A 24,423-nucleotide genomic window follows, 5' to 3' on the forward strand; every position below is an offset into this window, starting at 1 on the left:
CAATATGTAACTCTGTCACATCAATCTTTTATGAATAGCTCTCCAAACAGCTCCTCAAGGGCAGTCAAGGATGTTATTATCTTTTCTGTATCTCTAAGGCCAATCACAACACCTAAAGTGTAATAGGTTCTAATAGTTTTTCGTTGGAAGAGCGAGCATTGTAGTTATGGTGGCCATATATTCAGGATTTTCTGGGTCACTTGTGACTTTAAGTACTTTATCAATTTGCCCCCATCAGCTTACTCCTTTTGTCACATCATGGGTTCCAGTTTTTGGTTTAGAAACTATGGGTTGGCCTTCATTGCTGGGTATGTGGTCAAAGTATATGGGAGCCAAGAGGAGAAAGGAACTGATTTTACTGAGAGCAGCAAGAAGGGAGAAGTAGAGGAATGTGTCACACTGCAAATGACATTTGAAGTCTGTTTTGAAATTCAAGAATGAGTTCGCCATGCAGGGTACATAAAGGGTACCCTGGAGAGAGAGCACACAGTGCACAGGGCATGGAACCCTAAAAATCCGTGTGATGTTTGGGAAATGAGGAGGTTCGGCAAGTCTAAGTAAACGTTGAAATGTGTCATGGTGAGAGAAGAGCCCTGGAAAATTATATTGGGATAGCTGTTCAGGACCTGGAATGGTGAAATTTTGGATTTGATTTCAATTTTGGCAGTGGAAGGAATGATGGTGATCAGGATGACTTCCTCACTTGACTGGAGAAGCTTGCTTGAGCTCATGTGCTGGTGGTCACTGCTGGAGTTGGCTGTGGATCCCGAGATGGAGGATTTGTCTGAGTGTTTTTCCCACGAAACGTGTTGTCTGTTCAGCAAAACCAATTCATAAAACTTCTGCTATGTCTGATTTGAATTACATTTTTGACATGTATCATATGGTCTATGTTTAAAAATTTATCATCGCTTTACTAAACAGAAGAGGTTTCTTGATTATTTTTGGCTTTTTGGTAGGAATACACTTCTGTTGGTTGCCACAAGATGGCATTGGCCTCAAAGTTATTCTATTAGATGTGTGTTTTGGATATGTAGTATGATTTTTTTCTGCCTTTTTTTTTTCACATTTATTTTTACATTCTACCTATATTAACTTTAATGGAATTGAAATCAAATTAAGGTTCTGTTTCTAATGTTAGTGAAATTCCCTTTTCCTTTGCCATTTTATTCTTTTAAAAATCTCCTTAAAAATTAGATATTTGTCAAAATTTTAGACATTTTAGAAATGTATAACAGAAAGTGAAAGACCCTTAAAATCTCACTTTCCTATGGGATTGTTATATGTTATGCTGGATTTTTCTCGTACCTCTATTTTCCTGATTGTGTATATATGCATTTTTGGGGGGTGGGAGGAGGGTATTTTTTACATTTATTGTCCATGCTTTTCTTCAGTTTGTTTTGTTAACTTCGTATATTTTAGGTATTTTTCCATATTAATACATATTAGAGTTATCTTATTTTTTAAAAAATACAAAATAGTGTTTTAAATATTGTTTAATAGTATAATATTGTTTAATATCCCTACTGTTTACTGCTATAATTTTTTTAACCTTTACCCATTTTAAGATATATCAGGCCAATGGCTTTTAGGTTTTTCCCCTCTGAAATAACTATTTTAAATTAATTTGTTTTTCATACTGCTTTCACAAGTATTTTTTTCCACCAGAGACAGTTGTTGCACTGCTGTTAGTATGTAATTAAATGCAATTGTGAAATAAATACTTATGTTTAAAAGAGGAATGAGACTACAATTTATTCTTTGTGAAATGTGTGAAGTACTACATCTTTGGTATATATATTTATTAGATCCTACTCATTAGACTAATGATCTTTTAATAGAGGAAGGAGCTTTAGAGTTCATCTAGTTTAACTTCTAGAATCTCACGTATATCATTTGTCTCCCTACTACATATATTTAATGAAATTCTTATATAATACTTTTTTGATTAAAAAATTGAACAGTTTGCATTCTTTTTGAATTACTTCCAAATTCAAATCACTAGTGACAATGACTCTTTTCTCTTCCAGGTTGTTTTTGAGCACATTCACTCTAGCAGTTTCAGCTGGGGCTGTTTTACTTTTACCCTTCTCAATAATCAGCAATGAAATCCTGCTTTCTTTTCCTCAGAACTACTATATTCAGTGGCTAAATGGCTCCCTGATTCATGGTTAGTATATATTGCTTAATATAATCACAATTAATACTTTAACTTTCTAATGTGCTGTATTTTTAGATTTTTCTTCTCTAAGTTTCCTTCATAATTTGCGACTTCCTCCGGTAAACCATGTGGGTCCATAATAAAGTCAGAAAACCAGATTTTACTTATTTCTATTTTTGTTAGTTGTGAAAGACGTTTCTCTTTTTCTTTGTTAAGAAATAGTTTTTATATTTACCATGATTTTGATAAATGCATGTTCATTTAAATATGTAGCAAGAGAAGTTTGGTTTATCTGGATATGTCAGAAGAACTCAACGTACATGTAAGACCTAAAAATTAGCAGCCGTGATTTCTATTTTATGTATTTGCTATTAGTTTCTTTAGTCATTTCAAAATATATGATAGAAAGGGGCAAAACCATTCTTGGTCAAGTACAAAAACGTTCTCTGTCAAGTACAAACTTTAAAGTTAATGTGATTTTAAAAATATGATGACTGATTTATAGGTAACATGGTATATTGTTGTGAAACAAACTAGACCTGTATTCCAGCCTTGGCTTTGCTATTTTCTAGCAGACTTTGGGCAAATCACTGTTCTTCTCTGACCACAGTTCCTATTCTCTTAATTGGGATGGTAGATAAAACCTACCATGCAGGCTTGTTTTTAGGAATAGGAACAATGTATGTAAAATACCTATGTCTTCATGGGCACTTAATAGGTAGTAGCAATTATTATGATAGTTATTTAGGCTGTGAGTTTTTTTTTTTTTTAAAGCTTTCTCTATTCTTTCCGAAGAACCTTACTGTTTTTTACACATTGATTTAGTATGCGTGCACTGAACTCCTGAACTCTTTTTCTGTCATAGAATGAGCTGGTATGATTCTTTTTTGAGGGCTCTGAAAATTTTATAATTGTCTATTGGAATTGATTATAGCTCTTAGAGATTTTGATATCTTTCATGCTCATTCTGTCCATACCGCCCTATTTTCTTAGTGCTCTTAATTTGTTAACTAGTTACTATTAGTGTCATTAGTTATTATTTTATTAGTGTCATTATTTATTGGAGCTATTAGTGTTAATAGTTATTATAGATATTTGATAGCGTAGGTCAGAATTTGGAATTCCTGAGTTAATGTAACTTGCTTGTGTAGTATTATTACAATTAACTATGCTTTAGTTTTTATATTTGATATTTTGCATGTGAAAAACATCACTTTATGTGTGACACAGATATCAGTTGCTGTAAAAGGCTTTGCTGCCTTAGACTGTTGGAATTTCTCTTTGTAATTGCTGTCATGTTCTTGATGCTGTAGTTTAACAGAAGAAAAGAACAAATTAAAATTCAAGAGATTACCAGTTTTATGTGTAAGACAAAAATAAATTTCATATCTCCTATTGTTTGAGAAAGTATAGAATATACTTTTTGTGGGTGATATTACTTTAGCAATCCCCTAGGCTTTTGCTGAGACTGTGGCCCTATATTTTAAGAACAACAGCAGAAACACCAGCACTTGCTTTTTATTTTTTTCTGATCATAAAGTAATATGTGCTCACTATAGGGGATATGGTAAATACCAAAATGTACAAAGAAGAAAATAAAATCCACTCTTTTTTCAGTGTGTGCATGTATATGTTATAAGGCATAGGCAATTTACTTACGTCTTTTAAAATATTTAATATTATATTGTGAATGTTTTCCATGATGATTGATTTTTTTTTTTAATTGAAACAATTCATTATACATATCTGTGGGGGAACAGCATTGAATATCAATACCTGTGTGACCAATACGTGGTGCTCAGATCAGGATAATTACTATATTCAGCATTACACAATGTAATCATTTTTTGTGGCCCTTTACCAACTTCTTGCCAACCACACCCCCTTTCCCACCCCTGGTGGACTCAGTTCTCTCTTGTAAGTTCAACAAATTATTGTGTCAATCTCTGTTCTCTGAGAACATTTTTAGTGGCTGTTACATGTGCCATGTATATAGTAATATATTAACCTAGTGATTTTCAAGGGTTATCCTGTTTTTAGGAGTGATACCATTTATTTGTCCAATGACTAATTACGTGGATTGTTTTCAGATTTGAGTTAGACAACAGCCAAATTGTTCCTAGGTACCAAACCTCTTCTCTCCTCTTTGTGGAACATTTTATATAACAATATTCCTGTTGTTGAGCATCTAGAGGATTTTCAAATTTTAATTATTATTTGGGTTTCTGAGAATTTCTTTTAGGTGATATTTAGAAAGAAGATTATTAGGCTAAGGAATATTATTGCCAAACTGTTTTCTGGAAATACTTGTTTATATCCTCCTGACAGAGCATGAAGTTACCTTTTGTTTTTAACCACAAACTCAGAGACATTGAATATTAGCATCTTAAAAATCCTTGCCAATTTCATGAATGGAAAGTGGTTTCTCATTATTGTAATTTTAATTTTAAAAAATTTTTGCTGAGATAAGACCTTTTATTTTTAATTTATAAAATATGAGTATATAAAACATCTAATATATATATCGTATTTGTTTCATGTCCTTTGCCCATTTTTAGTTTTTTTTTTACATTGAATTATATGCTCTTTGTGAAAACATTAGTGTTTTATCCAAGTTTTATAAGGATTTTTCTAGTTATTTTGCTTTTTAATTTTATTTGCTTTTTTGATTTCCAGATTTTTAATATTTTTATGTTGTCTGTTCTTTTTCTTCCTTTGGTTTCTCTAATTATTTTTGTGTTTAGAAGATCCTTTCTCATCCTAAGATGTAATAGATATTTCCTTTTTTTCTTTTCTTTTTTTTTAATGGTTTTATTTACACTTAACTGTTTCATTCATCTGGAGTTTATACAGGCAACTACCTTTTCTCTCAGTCCTTCCCCAAAGTTAGTTAGTTGTCTCAATATCATCAATTGAATATTTCTTCTTTTCTCTTCTGAACTTTTATGCTACATTTTTGATATACTAAAATATTACATAGGGTCTGTTTCTGGGCTTAGGAGCATGGGTTTTGTGGAGTCAGATAGACCTGGGTTTGAGTTTCAACTCTGTCTTTAGCAGTGTCCCTGAGCAAATTGTTTCTGCTTTTAAAGTGTCAGTCTATTATCTGTAAAATGGACATAGCAAGGCCTCGTTTATAGAGTTGTTATATGCAGTAAATGGAATATGTATGTAACATAAAGTACCTTGTCTAATGTCTGGTCTAGAATAAGCAGAAAATAAATGCCAGAAATAAATTACTTCCTGTTCTTTCCCACTGTTTTGTCTATCCTATGCCAATGACATATTGTTTAAAAGACTATGGTTTTGTAATACTTTGGTCCTACTGAGTTTTTAAAAAGTTCATGTATTTTATGAAGGCTTTTGCAAGTAGAGGCATACATTGTATGTTCCTGTTCGCACGCAGTAGGGGATATGACAATACCATGGACATTTGTTTTTTAATTGTTTAGTTGCTTATTATAAATAAGGCCCTAACACACATAAATGTATGTGTATGTACGTGTTTGTGTGTATTTAAAGAAATACATATGTGATGTGGATGTCTGGAAAACAAAAATCACAGTTGGCCAATTGGGCTCTCAGCAGGAGCCACAACCAGGTTGGCCTTGCTGAGTGGAAGTCCGTGTTGTGGAGCCCATGCATAACCACCGTCCCTGCTACCATGGCCACTTTGCTTATGAGCCCCTTGGGCAATGACAGGGGTGGCTGTAGAAAGCGGCTGACTGGTATTCACCAAACGGGTCATTCTGTCCACCTGATTATTAAAGTCTTCCTCTGCTGAGGTCACCCTTGGTGAGCGTTCACATGGGACATAAATGTTTCTACCTTTTTTTGCCCATTCAGAGAATTCTGTCCACGTACCTCTATCCCACATTTTCTTGTCACCTATTTTCCAGTTATGTTTCTTCCAGGTTGCTGACTAATCTAGCCAAACCATTGGCCACAGCCCATTAATTGGTATATAATTGCATGTTTGGCCGTTTCTCCTTCCAAGCAAAGTAAACAACCAGATATATTGCCCACAGTTCTGCCCAATGAGGATTTCCCTTCACCTCTGTCCTTCAGGGCTTTCCAAGAGAGGGGCTGTAGTGTTGTAGCTGTTCACTTTTGGGTGATGCCTGCATATTGTGGAAACCATCTGTAAGCCAGCTGTAACCAGCTCTTTTCTTCTTATGTCAGCTGATCTTAGGGCATTCCCCCATGAGGCCACAGGTGCAGGCTGGGAGAGAGAAGACAGTGTAGCAGGAGTTGGGAACATTGGTATTTGGGCCACTTCTTTATGTCTCTTACTTGGGCCTTCAGGACCTGTTCATGCCTGATCACATATATACCACTTCTGTTTGATGACAGAGTGCTACTTTGCATGCCCAGTTTTATGGCTTGGTGGGCCATAATACACCCAGTTCATGATGGGCAGCTCAGGTCCTATGGTAGCTTGGTGGCCCATAGTCAGGTGTTCAGTCTCTGCTAAAGCCCAGTAGCAGGCCAAAAGCTATCTCTCAAAAGAATGATTGTTCACAGAGGATGGCAGGGCTTTGCTCCAAAATCCTAAGGGCTTGCACTATAGTGCACCTTTAAGGGCCAGCCAAAGACCCCAGACAGCATCCCTATCTGCCACTGCCACTTTAAGCACCATTGTATCTGCTGGATCATGTGGCCCAAGTGGCAGACCAGCTCACACAGCCACCTGGACCTGTTTGCAGAGCCTTCTTTTGTTCTGGACCCCACTCAAAACTAGCAGCCTTTCAGGTCACTCAGTAAATGGGCTGGAGTAACACACCTAAATGAGAAATGTGTTGCTTCCAAAATCTAATGAGCCCCACTAGGTATTGTACCCACTAGGTATTGTACCCATAGGAGGGGCCAGGTGAACAACGTATTCTTCACCTTAGAAGGGATATCTTGATGTGCCTGACACCACCAGACCCCTAGAAATTTCAGTGAGGAAGAACGCACCTGAATTTTTTTGGATTTATTTCCTACTCTGTGACATGCTAATGCCTTACCAATAAGTTTAGAGTAGTTGCTACTTTTTTCTCACTAGGTCTAGTCAGCATGTCATCAATATAATGGACCAGTGTGATATCTTATGGAAGGGAAAGGTGATCGAGATCCCTGCAAACTAAATTATGACATAGAACTGGAGAGTTGATAAACCCCTGAAGTGGGACAGTGAAGGTGTACTGCTGGCCTTGCCAGTTGAAAGGAAACTGCTTCTGGTGGTCTTTACTAACAGGGACAAAGCATTTTCCAGATCAGTAGCTGCATACCAGCTACCAGGGGATGTGATTATTTGTTTGAGCAATGGACCCACATCTGGTACAGTAGCTGCTGTTGATGGAGTCACCACCTGGTTAAGCTTATGATAATCCACTATCATTCTCCAAGATTGTCCTATCTTCTGCACAGGCCATATAGGTGAGTTGCATGGAGATGTGGTGGGAATCACCACCCCTGAATCTTTCAACTCCTTGAAGGTGGCAACTAATCTCTGAGATCCCTCTAAAAAATGGTATTGCTTTTGGTTTATTGTTTTCCTAGGTAGATACAGTTCTAGTGGCTTTGACTTGGTCTTTCTTACCATAATAGCCCTTACTCCATGGGTCAGGGAACAAATGTGGGTATTCTGCCAGCTGCTGAGTATGTCTATTCCAGTTATCCATTCTGGAACATGGGAAGTAACCACAGGATGGGTTCAGGGACCCACTGGGAGTCAGACCTGAGCTAAGACTTCATTCATCACCTGACCTCCATAAGGCCCTACTGTGACTGGAGGGCCACTGTGAGGGTCTCCTGGAATCATTGTCAATTCAGAGTGTGTCCAGTAGTCTCTGAAAGGTCTGATTATTTCTTTTTCACCCATGCACTGTTATATCATCCATATTCATTTGTCAATTAATCATTTATAGTTTTGTGACATTTATGGGGTTCTTTAAGAACTCAAAATGTCTCAAGTTCCTTTAATCTCCCATGGAGCATTTGTTCACAGTAAACATGTTCAATAAATATTCATTGATTGAAGGATTAAAAGTTATTAATTTTATCCTTAGGAATACTTTGGTAAAAATGAATTTAATTTAAAAAGATATTTAATGACTTATCTGTAAAATTGTCAGTATGGATGTTTTTGATTGATTGTGACTTTAATGTGTAAATCACATATGAATTAGAGGCTAAATATGTGTTGACATTGCTTTTGTATGTGTAAATATATTTAGTTTGGATTAAATATAGTGTTTGGATTTTGGACACACAGGCTTGAGATGTTACACGTTAACCATATTACCTTGGAATGCAACTTAACTTCTCTGGGCCAGAATTTTGTAACATAAATAAATAAAATTCTAACCTTAGTTATAAAACTTTGTATGGTGTAACAAGAGGTATCTGTCTACAATAAGGAAATGATTAAAACAGCTTAAATGAGTACCTTCAGGCCTTATCGACCACAATTCCTGTGCTGCACGGCAGCCTCTCTCTTTCTCTTCAGGTCCCAGGCACTTCGGCAGCCGCGGGTTACTGTGCAGGCATGGCCAAGTCCAAGAACCACACCACACACAACCAGTCCTGGAAATGGCACAGAAATGGCATTAAGAAACCCCAGTCACAAAGATATGAATCTCTTAAGGTGGTAGACCCCAACTTCCTGAGGAACATGCACTTTGCCAAGAAGCACAAGAAGGGCCTGAAGAAATTGCAGGCCAACAACGCCAAGGCCACGAGTGCACCTGCTGAGGCTATCTAGGCCCTTGTAAAACCCTAGGAGTTCAAGCAAAGATCCCAAAGGGCACCAGCCACAAGCTTGATTGACTTGCCTCCATCACCCACCCCAAGCTCATGCCCACATTGCCAAGGGTCTCAGGCTCTGCTGGCCAAAGGCCAAGGCTCAAACCAAGGCCCAGGATGTGGCTTCAGTTGCAGCTCCAACTCAGGCTCCAAAAGGCACCCAGGCCTCCACAAAGGCTCCAGAGTAGAGGCCTCTGTCTGCCAATGTAAGGACAGAAGGACCAGTGTGACCACTGGGCTGTTGTCTGCATGGGGCTGGTGTCCTCCTCTGTTGTTTGTGTAAATAAACCTGAGACAGGATCAAAAAACAAACAAAAAAACCAGCTTAAACAATGTGGTATACAAAAATGACACTGGTTTTTTTTTTTTGCTCAGCAAGATGGCTTACTAGAAGCAGCCAGCCCTTGCCTCTAATGCAAAAAAGTCCAAAGGAACAAATAGTCACCTGTAGAGTGGAATATCTAGGAGAAAACAGTGGAATCCAGTTAATCAGTGCAGAAACCCCCCCAAGACCTGGAAACTTGAGATAGCAATGTAGAAGGATGGTGAAACTCCTGATTAGGACCAGCGTGGAATTTGGAGAGACCCTGCATTTCTGGGACAAAGTATGTGGGGAGTGGCTGGTGACATGTATGAGAAATTCAACAAAGAGATACAAGCAATAAAGAACCAACCAGAAATCCTAGAACTGAAGAATTCATTCAGTGAAATAAAAAATACAACTGAGAGCATAAACAGCAGGCTAGAACAAGTGAAAGAAAGAATTTTTGAACTAGAATAGGCTTTTTGAATTAACACAATTGGACAAAAAAAAAAAAAAAATTAAAAAGCCTAAGAGATCTTTGTGATAACCTTTAGTGTACAGACATCCATATTATGGGTGTACGGGAAGGGGATGAGAAAGGAAAAGGCTTGAAAACCTATTTAATGAAATAATAGCTGAAAATTTCCCAAGTATTGAGAGAGATATGGTCTCACAGATCCAAGAAGCTCAAAGATCCCCAAACAGATTCCACCCAAAAAGGACCTTCCTGAGACACGTTATAATCAAATTGTCAAAAGTCATCAGTAAAAAAAGAATTCTAAAACAGCAAGAGAAAAGCATCAAATCACCTATAAAGGAATCCCCATCAGGCTAACAGCAAACTTCTCAACAGAAACCCCACAGGCCAGGAGACAGTGGGATGACACATTAAGAGTGCTAAAAGAAAACTGTCAACCAAGAATGCTATATTCAGCAAAGCTTTCCTTCAAAAATGAAGGAGAAATAGTATCTTTCCCAGACAAACGCACATGCTTACAGCTGACTGACCTTTGACAGAGGCAGCAAGAACATACATTGGGGAAAAGGCTGCCTCTTCAATAAATAGTCCTGGGAAAACTGGATATCTGTATATAGAAGAATGAAACTGGATCTGTACGTCTCACCATATACCAAAATCAACTCAAAATAGATTAAAGACTTAAATATTACATCTGAAACTATAAATCTCCTAGAAGAAAACATAGGGGAAACATTTCAGGATGTAAGTCTGGGCAATGACTTTATGAATAAGAACTCAAAAGCATAAGCAACAAAGGAAAAAGTAAACAAATGGGATTATATCAAACTAAAAAGCTTCCATGCAGCAAAGGAAATAACACAGCGAAAGACAACTTGCAGAATAGGAGAAAATATTTGCAAACTATGCCTGAAACAAGGGATTAATATCCAGAATATGTAAGGAACTCCAGCAACTTAACAATAAAAAAAAATAATCCAATTTAAAAAATGGGCAAAGGAGCTGAATACACATTTCTCAAAAGAAGATGTAGAAATGGCCAACAAGTATATGAAAAAATGCTCATATCACTAATCATCCTGCATCCTGGGCCTTGGTTTGGGAAATGCAAATCAAAACCACACTGAGATACCATCTCACCCCAGTTAGACTAGCTATTATCAAAAAGACAGAGAATAACAAATGCTGATGAAGATGTAGAGAAAGGGGAACCGTTATACACTGTTGGTGGTACTGTAAATTAGTACAGCCATTATGGAAAACAGTATGGAGATTCCTCAAGCAACTACAGATAGAACTGCCATGTGACACAGAAATCCCACTACTGGGTATATACCCAAAGGACAGGAAATCATCATGTCAAAGGGATACCTGCCCTCCCGTGTTTATCACAGCTCTATTTACAATAGCCAAACGTTGGAACCAACCTAAATGTCCATCAGTGGACGACTAGGTAAGGAAAATGTCGTATGTACACAATGGAATACTACTTAGCCATAAAAAAATGAAATTCTGCTATTCACAGCAACATGGATTTGGAGATAATTATTTTAAGTGAAACAAGCCAGACACAGAAAGAAATACCACATGTACTGACTCTTAAGTGGGAGCTAAGAAAGAAAGGAAGAACATCACAATAATATGTTGAACTTTCAGGAGAGAACAGAGCTGTGGTTACTAGAGGTGGGAAAGGGGGTTGGAGGGGTGTTAGAGAGAATTGGTTAATAGACACAAAATATTACTTTTTGTAATGTTGAATATGCTAATTATTCTGTGTAGATCATCACACATTGTTCACAAGTATTGATATTCAGCTCTGTACCCACAAGTAATTATTATCAGCTATTTTTCAATAAATAAAAAGAAGGAAAGAAAAAAATTGGAGCATTGGAGTGAGACACCTGATGGTCTTCTGGTCACCGAGTTCTAGCTGGTGTTCTTCATCCCCTGTCAGCTCAGTGCTGTCAGTGTGGGCATGACATGCAACTGTAGAGTTTCTTGTAGGTTGGAACAAAGGGGGCAGAGATGATAAAATGATAGCCAAAATTTGTATTGTTATTTTTATTGTTATAATTAAAGTAGGAGAAGGTAAATAATGGACAGAAAAAAATAAAGTATCTATTTGTATACATTTTCTCTGTCTTTTATACTGTTAAAAATCTGTAGAAAAATATGAAACTCTTCAGTTCCATAGACCGAAAAAACAATGATATACTTGCTTACTGGGTTTTCTTTTTGGGGTGATGAAAATTCTGGAACTAGTTAATGGTGGTGGTTGCACAACCACATTGTGAATGCATTAAATACTCTGAATTGTTTACTTTAAAATGGCTAATTTTATGAGTTTAAAGTTAAAATAAAAACCAAATAACAACAAAAATTTGGAAGATAGGGGAATAATGGAATTAAGTTGTAGCCTTAAATTCAAGAACTAATTCTTCAGTTTTTGAGATTATTTTTCCTCAGCAGGGCGTGAGTTTTGCTAAGCTGTTACTTATGACCAGCCACCAAGTCACACATTTATAACATGGTTGTCCAGTTAGAGATTCAGTCAGTTTGTTAAAAGATAACCACAGTGAATCTGACTAGTCTCTGCAAGCACTGTATGCTTTATTTTGATTTGTCATCAGGAATAGATGATATGCTCTTTTGGACATGATAAAGGAACAATGCAAAATCGATGTATTTTTAAGTCCATTTTTAAGTTCCACAGAAGATTTAAAAATCAGACTTTTAGGTTATAAGCCATCAACATAAAAAATTGTATTATGAATAGGCATTAAATCAAAAGTAAGTTCTTAATAAATTTTAATGTACTTTTAGTGTTACTAACAGTAATTTTAATGTTACTAACAATTTACTAGTAAATTGGTCTCAATAGTTCAGTCATTTATTATAATATATATGAAGATAGTTACTGGATATTGATGTATTGTTTATAGTCTTAAAAATAAAATAATCTTACATGTTTGGTGTAGGAAATTAGCTTACTTAAATTTTGGTAGATCCTAACAGTGGCGTACTTTTTTTTTTGCCGTTATAGATTATAATGTAGATGAATATTTGTTTGATATGTAAAGATGTTGGAAAAAAGCATATTTATAATCTGATGCCTCTTTTGTAAAAAAAATACATGTATTTGTAGGTGCACAGAAAAATATCTTGAAAGGTAAATACAAAGAATTTAATAGTATTTTTCTTGGGTGGTAGGATTGTATGATACAAACTTTCTTTTTTTGGTATTTCCATTATATAATTCTATAATGGACATGTACTGATTTTTGTTATATGAAAAAAGTTGTGTTAAGGTAAAAAGTTATATAATGCATTGCTAAAATTGTTTTTTATTTGTCGTTTTTCTTGTAAGTAAAAAAGCAGAGGCTATTCTAATTCTGAAGTTCTCATAACACTGAAAGCAAACTTTCAGCCTTTCCTCTTACGCTTATGCTTTCTTGGTGGGATTTTATAAATTTTATGTGCCACTATTTGACTATTTGATTAGATCTTCAACTCTACTGAAATATTGGTTTTAACTTGGTTTTGTCATTCTGGAAATTATTGAATATGGTTTAACTCTAATTTTCTAATTTAAATTCATGAAGTTTTTTTGTCTATGTTAGGAAAAGTGATACATTATTTGTGTCATAGTATTGTATATTATATTTTGAAATATTTTGTGACTCCAGCAGATGGAGCTACAAGTTAATGCAGTCTATGGTGATCTGGCAGTTCATTCTTGTTTTGTTTTGTACTAAGTATTCTGGGACTATTAAACAACACTTGAATTCAAATACCTCTCTTGGGGATGGGCATCAGATATCTTTCACATAGGTTGCCATTGATACTGATTTAGACAAACTTAACATTTCTGAATTTTTAGGGTCCTGCTGTTATATTGAAACGTAATTTTATCTTTCTGAAGCAGAGAGATTTGACTAATATAAATATGTATATTTACAAATTAATATGAAATAACATAAAATGTGTGTATTGACCTTAATAGTAATTTTAAATTTAAGAATGATTTATCAAAATTATAGAATATTATTAAGGGATATTTGTGTATGTGTGTATGATGTATGTTTGTAAAATGCTAGCAACTTATTAAGCTTTGCAAAGTTGCAAAGTACATGAAGAAAGGGCATCTAATTTCATGGCAAACTAAATTAGCGGGTATTCAGAACGTTTCCAATAATCCTGCATCACTTTCTTAGTTGTCTAGCAGACAATGCACTTGTTATCACCTGTTGATAAAGATTTCTTTATTTAGCTGTGGTTAACTATCTTGGTTTTAAGTAGGTTTACTGGTTAGTGAGAATAGATACTTTTTACTGATTTGTGAGCTTTATCTAAGGCAAAGTTTTATTTTTTAACTTCTGACTTACAGAGAAGAATTTGAATTTGTAGTTTTTACTGCATGAAAGAAACATATATATGTATAATCATAAAGACAAATTTTGGAATAATATATATTTATAGACAAATAGCAACAATAAAAAGTGTCTACTTTTGGGCTGTGAATGATAGTTTTTTTCCCCCTGTTTATAAAAAATATAGTAGGCCCTTACCATTCTAGTATTTTTATTTATGGTTACAGCCATTTGAGAGCAGTCTTTGAGACTTCCTGACACGTGGTGATTTTTAATTTGCTGCAGCTAACATTTGCATTGTGTTTTCACTGAGGCTAGTCAGTAGAGGGAGCCATGTGGTTAACAAGTGAGCCTAGCTCAACATCCCTATCTTCATTCAGCTTTGTTGCTTTCTGCTCTTTTAATGCATTTTATGGGAGAAGTTATATATTGGATATGGAAAATTTTGAGTTTCACAAAGGTGTTTAAATATGTGCTTCATTAGGGGACTTTTGTGTTCTTTATAGAAAACTTAGAATATGCAGAAAAGTAGGAAGAAGAAAAATCATAATTCTGCTACATTCATATTGTTGGTGTATTTCTTTGTGATTTATTTTCTATGCCTAGTTTTTTGTCATTGTCATTTTTATGTGTTTTTAATGTCATATATGTAACATGTTTTTGTTGTATAAGCTTTTTTAGGCGAAATTTTAATGAGAATGAGAATAATTCTTTTGGAAAAGGGTTGGCAGCTAATTTTAGCTATAACTCACATTTTCTTGTCTTTATATGGTCTAAATATTGCTGTACACCAGAAGTTTTCAGTTTTTTGGACCATTTGTATCATGTTGAGACAGGGCAGGGAGAGGCACTGACACTTGCTTAACATTTTGGGTATTATTTCTCTTCTGTTCTTCATAAGAGCTTATGAATTATACCTTATTTCATACATGAGGAAACTGAGTGATAGAATTGGAGTTCCTTTCAAGGTCCTATATAGCTCACAGGTGCAAACTCAGGTTTGTCCTACATAAAGTGCCGCTCACTCAGATATCTGCCATAAGGACTGGTCAGATCTTTTTAATCACAAATAGCTTGACAGACTTGGTTTTATTAGAGTACATTATAGTACACTAAGTACATAATAGTACATTCAATTTTTTTTCATTGAAATTGGATTTTTAAAAATCTTTCTGTTGTTAAAACATATTTGATGTTTTAAGAAGGCTTGAGTATGCATGGGCACACCCATGCATAAACAACTGAGAAAACAAGTGTAGAAATATTTTGTTCTGTTTTACTGCCTTCCAAAGTGTTCACAAACTAAGCATTTTGTTTTACACTGATGGGCAGAATTAATGGGATATCATTTCCACTATTTTCCGTAGTAAAATCTTATTAAACCAATGTGCTCTTTTTGGCAGATAATATTTACAAAATACAAAATATTGTGCCTTTTTCACCTAGAATGTTAAGTATGAGATCTCATACAGTAATGTAGAAGGAGCAAGAGATCTGGGATCTATTCCCAGGTCTATCATTTGTAAGTTATGGAATTTGTAGGGAATTTACCGAATCTCTTTTGAAAAAGACTTTGGTTTATGAGTTGAACAAGGGGATCTTAGGTTCTTTTTTATTTTTATTTTTTTATTTTATCATTACACAATGTAAACTTTTTTTTCAGTGGCTCTTTACCAATTTCTGCCTAACTTAGCTTCTTTTCTGCTCCAAATTTCTATGTTCCTATGTTATTCTTGGTGAATTAAAATAAAAACGAACTTTTGTTTATTTTGAACAAATCTTTATTTCAGATTCTTACAAACATTGTATTTATTTTGCTTTAAGTATTTTATTGAAATAAAGATCTTTGTATAGTCCACTGGAAACAGGAAGAAGCAAGAAAAAGTCTAAAGCAATCCTTTGTCTGAGATATAAACTAGTACCTTTCTTTTCTAAGTGATGGTGTTTTTTTCTGAATGTGAACTGAAAGTAGCAGGTATTGTACAGCTATTCCTATTGGATAGGAACTTAACCCAAGTGAGATTTTGCAATTATTTCATTATTATGTCTAAAATATTTGTAGCATACCATCATATGAGTAGACTGCACTTTCTAAATGTATCAAAGAACGTAATGGAAAGTGTGTGGAAAAAGGAGAGAAAAGAATGAATTTGATGGTATTTGTGAAGTATGCTGGAGTCCTATTGTAGAAATGCACACTGGAAAAGTTAAATTTTAGGCATTTAGGGCATGAGAATAGAGAGAATGGATATTTCATAATAAGCAAAAATATTTCTTCTGGTAAGAGAAAAACTAAGACGTAGGAGTTGAGGTTTATTCTTTTTATAACAAACAGACTTTATTCTGTTGTTGAGTTGTACATTGCAAGATTTTAAAAAAGAGGCAGAGATAATCACCTGGGGAGGTCAGCTTGAAATAAAATAGGTAAGTACAGGTTAAAAAAAATTTTTTTTTAAAAGAATTAACAATTCTATTAGGATAGGTAGTAGTAAAGAACAAGAACTCTCTGTTGTGGTATTCTGTGACTAGAGCTTTTCCTATATTGTCTTATCCAGGACTAAGGCTCAGACATGGAATAAGAAAAATTAGGATGACCAATATTCAAGTGTTGGTAGAGAAACACTTCAAAAGCTAAATACAGTCTGGCTAAGATGAAGTAAAAGGGGCTGGATGTACCTTCCCACTTGAAACAACTAGGTTTTCAAGAAACTATAGGCAATGAAGAGCAGTAATCCTTGAGAGAGGGAGACAAAAAAGATGCTGCTTGGAGAGAGTTTCCAGGCTGTAGTACAGACAGGGAACCCAGGTAGAGCTGAGTGGTGTTCTTGATTGAAGAGAAAAGATGGGAATTCAGAGAGGCCAAGGAGGTTAGGGTTCACCAGGCAGAGTACTAGAAAGGAGAGGGCTGCTCAGAGAAGCATTAATTTTACAGTGATGGATAGAATTTTGGGGATATCATATTCTCAGTTTAAATATTTTCCTTAGGAAAATCTTGTTAAACTAATGTTCTCTTTTTGGCAAAGAAAGGCCCTCTGCTTAGAGATTCACAGGTTGAGATCAGGGTGTTTGCAGGGTTGCATTCTTTACCGGAGGCTCTAGGGAAGAATTTGCTTCCAAGTTCATTTGGGTGGTTGGCTGAATTTGGTTTTTGTGGTTGTAGGACTGAGGGGTCCCCATTTTCTTCCTAGCTGTTAGGTAGGTGCTGGTCTTTGCTTCTAGAGGCTGCTCACCTCTTTTCCCATGTTTTCTATGTGACTTCCTTCAGCAAAGGTGGGTCATGTTCTTCCCTGACTTTCCTTCTGTTGAATCTCTCTGACGCCAGCTGGAGAAAGTTCTATGCTTTTCCGTGCCTTTTTTTTTTTTAACCCACATGAAAGACTCATGTGGTTAGATAACATTATCTGGATAATTCAGTGTGATCTCCCCATCTTCCTATTTTTAAGGTGCATAACCTTAATTACATCACTTTGCCATGTGTACTGGGTTGAATAATGTTTCCCCCAAATTTAGATCTGCCCAGAACCTCAGCATGTGATCTTATTTGGGAATAGGGTCTTTGCAGATATAATTAGTTAAGATGAAGTCATATTGGACTAGGGAGGGCCCTAACCCAATGACAGGTGTTATTATAAAAAGATGAAACAGAGACACAGACACAAAGGGAAGAAGGCCATTTGAAGACAGAGGCCAAGATTGGAATAATGCATCAACAAGCCCAGGATTGAGGGTAGCCACCAGAAGAGATAAGGATCCTTCCCTAGAACCTGCAGAAGAAGCATGGCCCTGATGACATCTTCATTTCAGACTTCAGCCTCTAGAACTGAGAAAATACATTTCTGCTGTTTGAAGCCATTCAGTTTGTAGTTCTTTGTTACAGCAGCCTTAGAAAACTAGTAGACTATGTAACATAATGTATTCATAGAATCTGGAGATTAATGCATGGACATCTTTGAGTGGCTGTTCTGTTTACCTTGAGTCTGCAACTGAGCATACAGAGCAGGAAAATATAACCCATATCAGGAGAAAACAACCAATTAAAACTGGCTCATGACAAACACAGCTGTCAGAATTAGTAGACAAGTACATTAAAACAATTCTTGTAACTGTATTACATATGTTCCAGAAGCTAGAAGAAAGATTGAACATTTTAAGACATGAAAGATATAAAAACTAAATTGAACTTCTAGAGATGGTAACTATAATGTGACATGAAAATATATTAGGATCAGTAGCAGATTAGACATTGCAGAAGAAGAGACTAGTGAACTTGAGGATACAGCAATAGAAAACTATTCAAAAATGAAACAGAAAAAAGTGACTCAAAGACTGACCAGGATATCAGTAATATAATTGGTGTTCCTGAAGGAAGGGAGTTAAGAAAAAAATATTAGAAAAATTAATGCCAGAAAATTTTCAAAATTTGATGAAAATTATAAACCCTCTGATCCAAGAAACCCAACTAGTCCTATGCACAAGATACATGAAGAAAACTACGCCAAGGCACATCATCAAATTGCTCAAAATCAGTGATGAAGAGAACACTTAAAAGCATCCAGAGAAAAAGACCAGGAAGCACAGAACAATGCACAGAAGAGCAACAATGACAGACCCAGCATGTATTTTGTAGGAAACAGTGCCAGCCAGATGACAGTGGAGCAACATCTTCAAAGTACTAGAACAAAAGACCCAGCCAACCTAGTTCTATACCTGTGAAAATATTTTTCCAAAACAAAGGCAAAATAAACAGTGTCAGATACACAAAGGTAAAAATTAATTACCAGCAGACCTATCCAACAAAAAATGTTAAGGGAAGTCCCTTGTGCAGAGGGAAGTTGGTAGGAGATATCTGGATCCACAAAACGGAACAATGGGCACTAGAGGTGGCAGTTTTGTAGATAAATAGAAAAGCTTTTTAAAAATTATGTCTTTTTAAAAGACAATTGGGGGCCGAGCCCGTGGCGCACTCGGGAGAGTGCAGCGCTGGGAGCGCGGCAACGCTCCCGCCGCGGGTTCGGATCCTATATAGGACTGGCCGGTGCACTCACTGGCTGAGTGCCGGTCACGAAAAAGATAAAAAAAAAAAAAAAAAAAAAAAGACAATTGGCTGTTTAAGTAAAGAGTAGTAGCAATGTATTGTAAGTTTCATTACATTTGCTAGTAAATTGTATGACAACAAAGCACCAAGGCAGGGAGAAAGATATGGATGTACACTGTTGTAAGGTTCTTATGCTGTATGTGAAGTGTTCTGATGTTCTAAGTTAAAGGTGTATGTGATAAACCCGAGAACAGCCCAGAAATAGCTCAACGAAGATAGAGTCAATAAGTAAACAAAGGAAATAAAACAGGATCATAAAAAATACTTAGTTTATCTATAGGAGCATAGAAAAAGAAGAAAATGAGAAGACAACATGTGGGCAAATAGAAAACAAAGAGCAAGGTGATAGGTTTAACCTAATCATACCAATTATCACTTCAAACATAATGGTCTAATACTCCAGTTAAGAGGCAGGGATTATCAGACTGAATAAAAAAGAAAGACCCAAGTGTATGATGCTTATAAGAAGCCCACTATAAATAGAAATGGTTTAGTAACAATAGAAAAAAAAAAAGATGTACCATGCTAATTCTAATCAAAAGCTGGAGAAGCTCTTATCACACAGGTAAAATCTCCTATTGTCTGTCTCCAACCAGGCTGCAGTCTGTGTAAGGGCATGGACCACATCTGTCTTGTCACTAACATATACCTAGTGTCTAATCCAGTGCCTGGCACATAGTAGGTCCTCAATAAATATTTGTTGACTGAGTAAGTAGGTAGGGTTGGTCAGAGAAGGATTCCTGGAGGAAAAGCCAAATGTTGAATCAGGTATCACATCCCACAAGGAGGACAGAATTGTCCAGAGCTGAGTAAACTGCCTATCCAAAAAAAAAACTTAGATAGGGGGTAGTGGAAAATGAGAAGGGGAGAAGTAAGGAAATTGAAAGGAAAAAAAACAAAAACAAAAACTGGAGAGGCTGGCTGTATGGTTATCAGACGAGGGCAAAGAATATTAAAGATGATCAGTTTATAATGATAAAGGGGTTCATTCATCAAAAGAACCAAATGATACTAAACAGTTATCTGCTTAATAACATAGCTATTAAATACACAAATCAAAAGCTGATGGAAATGAATGGACAGTCAAAATCATAATTATGTATTTCAGCATGCCTCTTTCAATAATTGATAGAACATGTAGAAGAAACATAAGGATAGAGAAGACTTGAATAACATTATTATTTACCAACTTGACCCAATTTGTATTTATAGAACACTGCATTGCACAATGGAATACATATTCTTTTCAAGCACACTGGGGACATTTACCAAGAGAGATTATATTCTTTGCCATGAAACAAGTCTCAATATATTTATAAGGATTTAAGTCCTACAAGATTTGCTGTCAATGACAGTGAAATTAAATGAGAAATGACAGAAAACTTATCTAGAAACATATTTAGAAAATCCCCAAGTATTTGGTAGATGGTAACATACTTCGCACTAACTCATTGGTCAAAGAATAAATCAAAAGAGAAATTTGAAAGTACTTTGAACTTGGTGAAAATGAAAATAAAACATTCCACATTTGTGGAATACATCTAAAGAAGTATTTAAAGCTCAGTTCATAGCACTAAAATGCCTGTATTAGAATAAAAAAAATGGTCTCAAATCAGTTTCCACAGATTCCACCTTAAGAAACTAGGAAAAGGAGAGCAAATGAATCCCAAAGTGAGAAGGGAAATAAAAGATGAGAAATCAGTGAAATAGAAAACATCAGAAATCAATGAGAAGATCAATAAAATTGATAAATGATGCCAGACTGATAAGCAAAAAAAGACACCGTTAGAATGACAGGTGATGTCACTGCAGATTCTATAGCTATTACTAAAGGGGTAATAAGGGTATATTATGATTACTTTTATGCTAATAAATTCAACAACTTAGAGAAATGGACAAACTCTTTGAACAGCAAAAACTATTTAAGCCTTCTTGAACATTGTGCGAATGTTACAAAGATTCTCACGAATAAAAATCTAGACCAAGAGGATCTCACTGTCAGTTCTAAGGAAGAAATAATACCAATTCTAAACACACTCTTCCAGAAAATTGAAGATGAAGGAATTCTTTCTAATTCATTGAGTCTATCATTATTACCCTGATAGCAAAACCAGACGAAGAGAGTACATGGCAACTACAGGCCAATATCACTCATGAACATAGATGCTTAAGTTCTAAACAAAATTTTGGTAAATCAAGTATAACAATTCATACAGGACTTTTGAAAAACCAATCAATGTAATTTACCATATTTACATGCTAAAAAAGAAAAGTAATATGGTCACCACAATACATGCAGAAAAAACATATGACAAAATTCAGCATCCATTTCTGATAAAATCTCTCAGCAAACTAGGCATGAAAGGCAATGTTCTTATCCTAATGAAGAGCATCAACCAAAAACCTATAGGTAACATCATTCTTAATGGTGAAAAACTGAATGCTTTCCCCCAGAGATCAAGAACAAGGCAAGGATGTCTGCTCTTATCACTTCTATTCAACATTGTTTTGAAGATTTAAAAACAAAATATACTCAAGTTGGAAAGGAAAAAATAAAACTTCACAGATGATCTGATTGTCTATGTAGAAATTCTGATGTAATCTGTTATAAAAAAGCTGTTGGAACCAATAAGTGAATTTTGAAAGGTTACAGGATAGAAGATCAATATACAAAATGCAATTGGATTTCTATATACTGTGTGAATAATTGGAAATTTGATTTAAAAACCAATAACACTTATTTACAGTAGCACCAGAAATATGAAATACTTTGAGATATGTGAGACCTACGTACTATAAACTATAAAACATTGCTGAGAGAAATTAAAGAATACCGCAGTAAATTGAGGCAGAAACTACTATGTTCACGGATCATAAGACAATTGTCTGTCAATTTGGGCTGGTAGAACAGAATACCATAGACTGGGAAGCTTCAACAACAAATATTTATTTCTCACAGTTCTGGAAGTTGGAAGTCTGAGATCAGGGTGCCAGCATGGTTGGGTTCTTGGTGAGGGCCCCACTCCTGGTTTGCGGAGGACCCTCTCCTTTGACATTGAGCAGAGAGACAAAAGCAAGCTCTCTCCTGTCCCTACTTATAGAGGCACTGTCCTATGATGAGGACTGCACTCTTTTGACGTAATTACCTCCCAAAGGCCTCTTCTCCAAATACCATCACTAGACATTCAACTTATGAATTTTTGGGGGGGTGGGGGACACATTTTCATTTCATAATAACTATTGTTAAGATGTCAGTTCTCCCCACATTAACCTACAGATTCCACACAATGCCAGTCAAAATCCCAGCAGGCATTTTTTTTTTTTTTTTTGTTTGTAGAAATTGACAAAGTGATCTAGTCTAAACAACTTTGAAAGGGAACAAAGTTGGAGGACTTCATACCTGACTTAAAGGCTGTTTTAAGACTACAGTAATCAAGACCATGTGGTATCAACACAAAGACAGACAAACAGATCAGCTAAGTAGAATAGAGAGTCCTAGAATAGGTCCACACACACATTGTCCATTGATTTTTGGCAAAGGTGCAAAGGGAATTTAGTGGAAAAAGATTTTTTTTTTCAACAAATGGTGCTGGAACAATTGGGTAAATGTAGGCAAAAAATGAACTTCAATCCGTACTTGGAAACATACACAAAAGGTAACTTATAGGATCATAGACTTAAATGTAAATACTAAAACTATAAGACTTGCAGAAGAAAACATAGGAGAAAGTCTTTGCGACATTGGGCTAGGCTGTAATTTCTGGAGTATGATATCGAAAGCACAGTCCATAAAAGAAAATATTGATAAATTGAACTTTGTTCAATTTAATAAATTTTGTTCTTTGAAAGGTACTGATAATAGAATGGAAAGAGTCCACAGACTGGGAGAAGATATCTGCAAATCACATACCTGATAAGGTGGTTGTGTCAGAATATGTAAAGAACTTTGGCTGACCCTGTGGCTCACTCGGCTGAGTGTGGCGCTGGGAGTGCAGTGGCGCTAAGAGCGCCGAGGCCGTGGGTTCGGATCCTATATAGGGATGGCCGGTGCGCTCACTGGCTGAGTGTGGTGCGGGCGACACCAAGCCAAGGGTTGCGATCCCCTTACCAGTCACAAAACAAACAAAAACAAAGAATATGTAAAGAACTTGCCAAACTAAGTAATAAGAAAACAACCCAATAAACAATGAGCAACAGATTTAAAGAGACACTTTGCCAAAAAAGACATAAATGAATGGCAGATAAGCTCGTGAACAGATGTTCACATCATTATTTACTAGAGAAATGCCGATTAAAACAGCAGAGAGATGCCACATGCACCTGATAGAATGGCTAAAGCTAAAAACTACTCATGTGAGAGTGTAGATGAACTTGAACTCTGCTAGTGGGTATGTAAAATACAGCCACTTTAGAAAACATTTTGGCAGTTTCTTGAAATGTTGAACATACACCTCCAATATGACTAAGTCATTCCATGCCTACATTTTTACCCAAAAGAAATGGTAGCACATGTCCATACAAAGGCTTGTACCTGAGTCTTTATAACAGCTTTATTTTTAAAAGCCACAGATTAGGAACAACCCAGGTATCCATTTGCAGGTGAATGGATGCAATCCAGTAATGATTTGGTTTGATCCATGCTACTGATTGCATCATGGTGTTGGGGAAAATCTTAAAATAATTGCGCTGGGTAACAGAAGCCAGACAAAAACGAGCACGTATTGTACAATCCTTTTATATAACATTCTGGAAAATAATCTTTTCTAAAGTGCAGGGTCAGTAGCTGACTGGGGATGGGGGTGGGGAGGGGAGTGGCAGGAATCAGGGATGATAAAGGGTATGAGAAAACTTGGGGGCGATGGATATATTCATTAGCTTAATTGTGATGGCGTCACTGGTGCATTCTTATTTCAAAACTTATCCAATCGTACGCTTTATGTATAGTTTTTAAAATGACAGTTACAGGTCAAAAAAGCTGTTAAAATTAATATTTTTTTATTTTTCGTATATGTTGTAATTTTTTTCATTTTGTACTAACAATTGAGAATTAAGTGTAAGACTGCTCCCTTAGTTTGGCCTGTGAGTTTTTTCCGAGAGGGTGTTTCCTTGTTAACATAAATGTTCTATAGAATATTCTATATAGCTATATAGAATTTAATATTGTTCATGTACGCAACTCTTATTTATTGACTCCTTGGCCCTAAGATAGGTATTGAGGAATCAAAA

The 24,423-nt window shown here is 35.7% G+C and overlaps 1 protein-coding gene and 1 pseudogene across 5 annotated transcripts in view; both read left to right on the top strand.

Moving 5' to 3' along the window:
- The window catches only part of LMBR1 (limb development membrane protein 1), a 162,243-nt gene that overhangs the window by 41,318 nt on the left and 96,502 nt on the right, over window positions 1-24,423 (top strand). For 4 of the 5 annotated variants that reach the window (XR_010023820.1, XM_063098786.1, XM_063098788.1 and 1 more), the window contains exon 4: window positions 2,031-2,170. The exons of the other annotated variant lie outside the window; for it this stretch is intronic. Coding sequence is in view for 3 of the 4 variants with exons in the window: in XM_063098786.1 (XP_062954856.1) it covers window positions 2,031-2,170 (140 nt within the window). In the remaining variant the exon portion in view is untranslated. The remainder of the gene's footprint in view (window positions 1-2,030; window positions 2,171-24,423) is intronic. 5 annotated transcript variants of the gene reach the window in all.
- Window positions 8,694-9,138, top strand: LOC134381185 (large ribosomal subunit protein eL29-like; annotated as a pseudogene).

The sequence above is a fragment of the Cynocephalus volans genome, chromosome 6 (assembly GCF_027409185.1).
Source record: "Cynocephalus volans isolate mCynVol1 chromosome 6, mCynVol1.pri, whole genome shotgun sequence".
Classification (NCBI taxonomy): domain Eukaryota; kingdom Metazoa; phylum Chordata; class Mammalia; order Dermoptera; family Cynocephalidae; genus Cynocephalus; species Cynocephalus volans.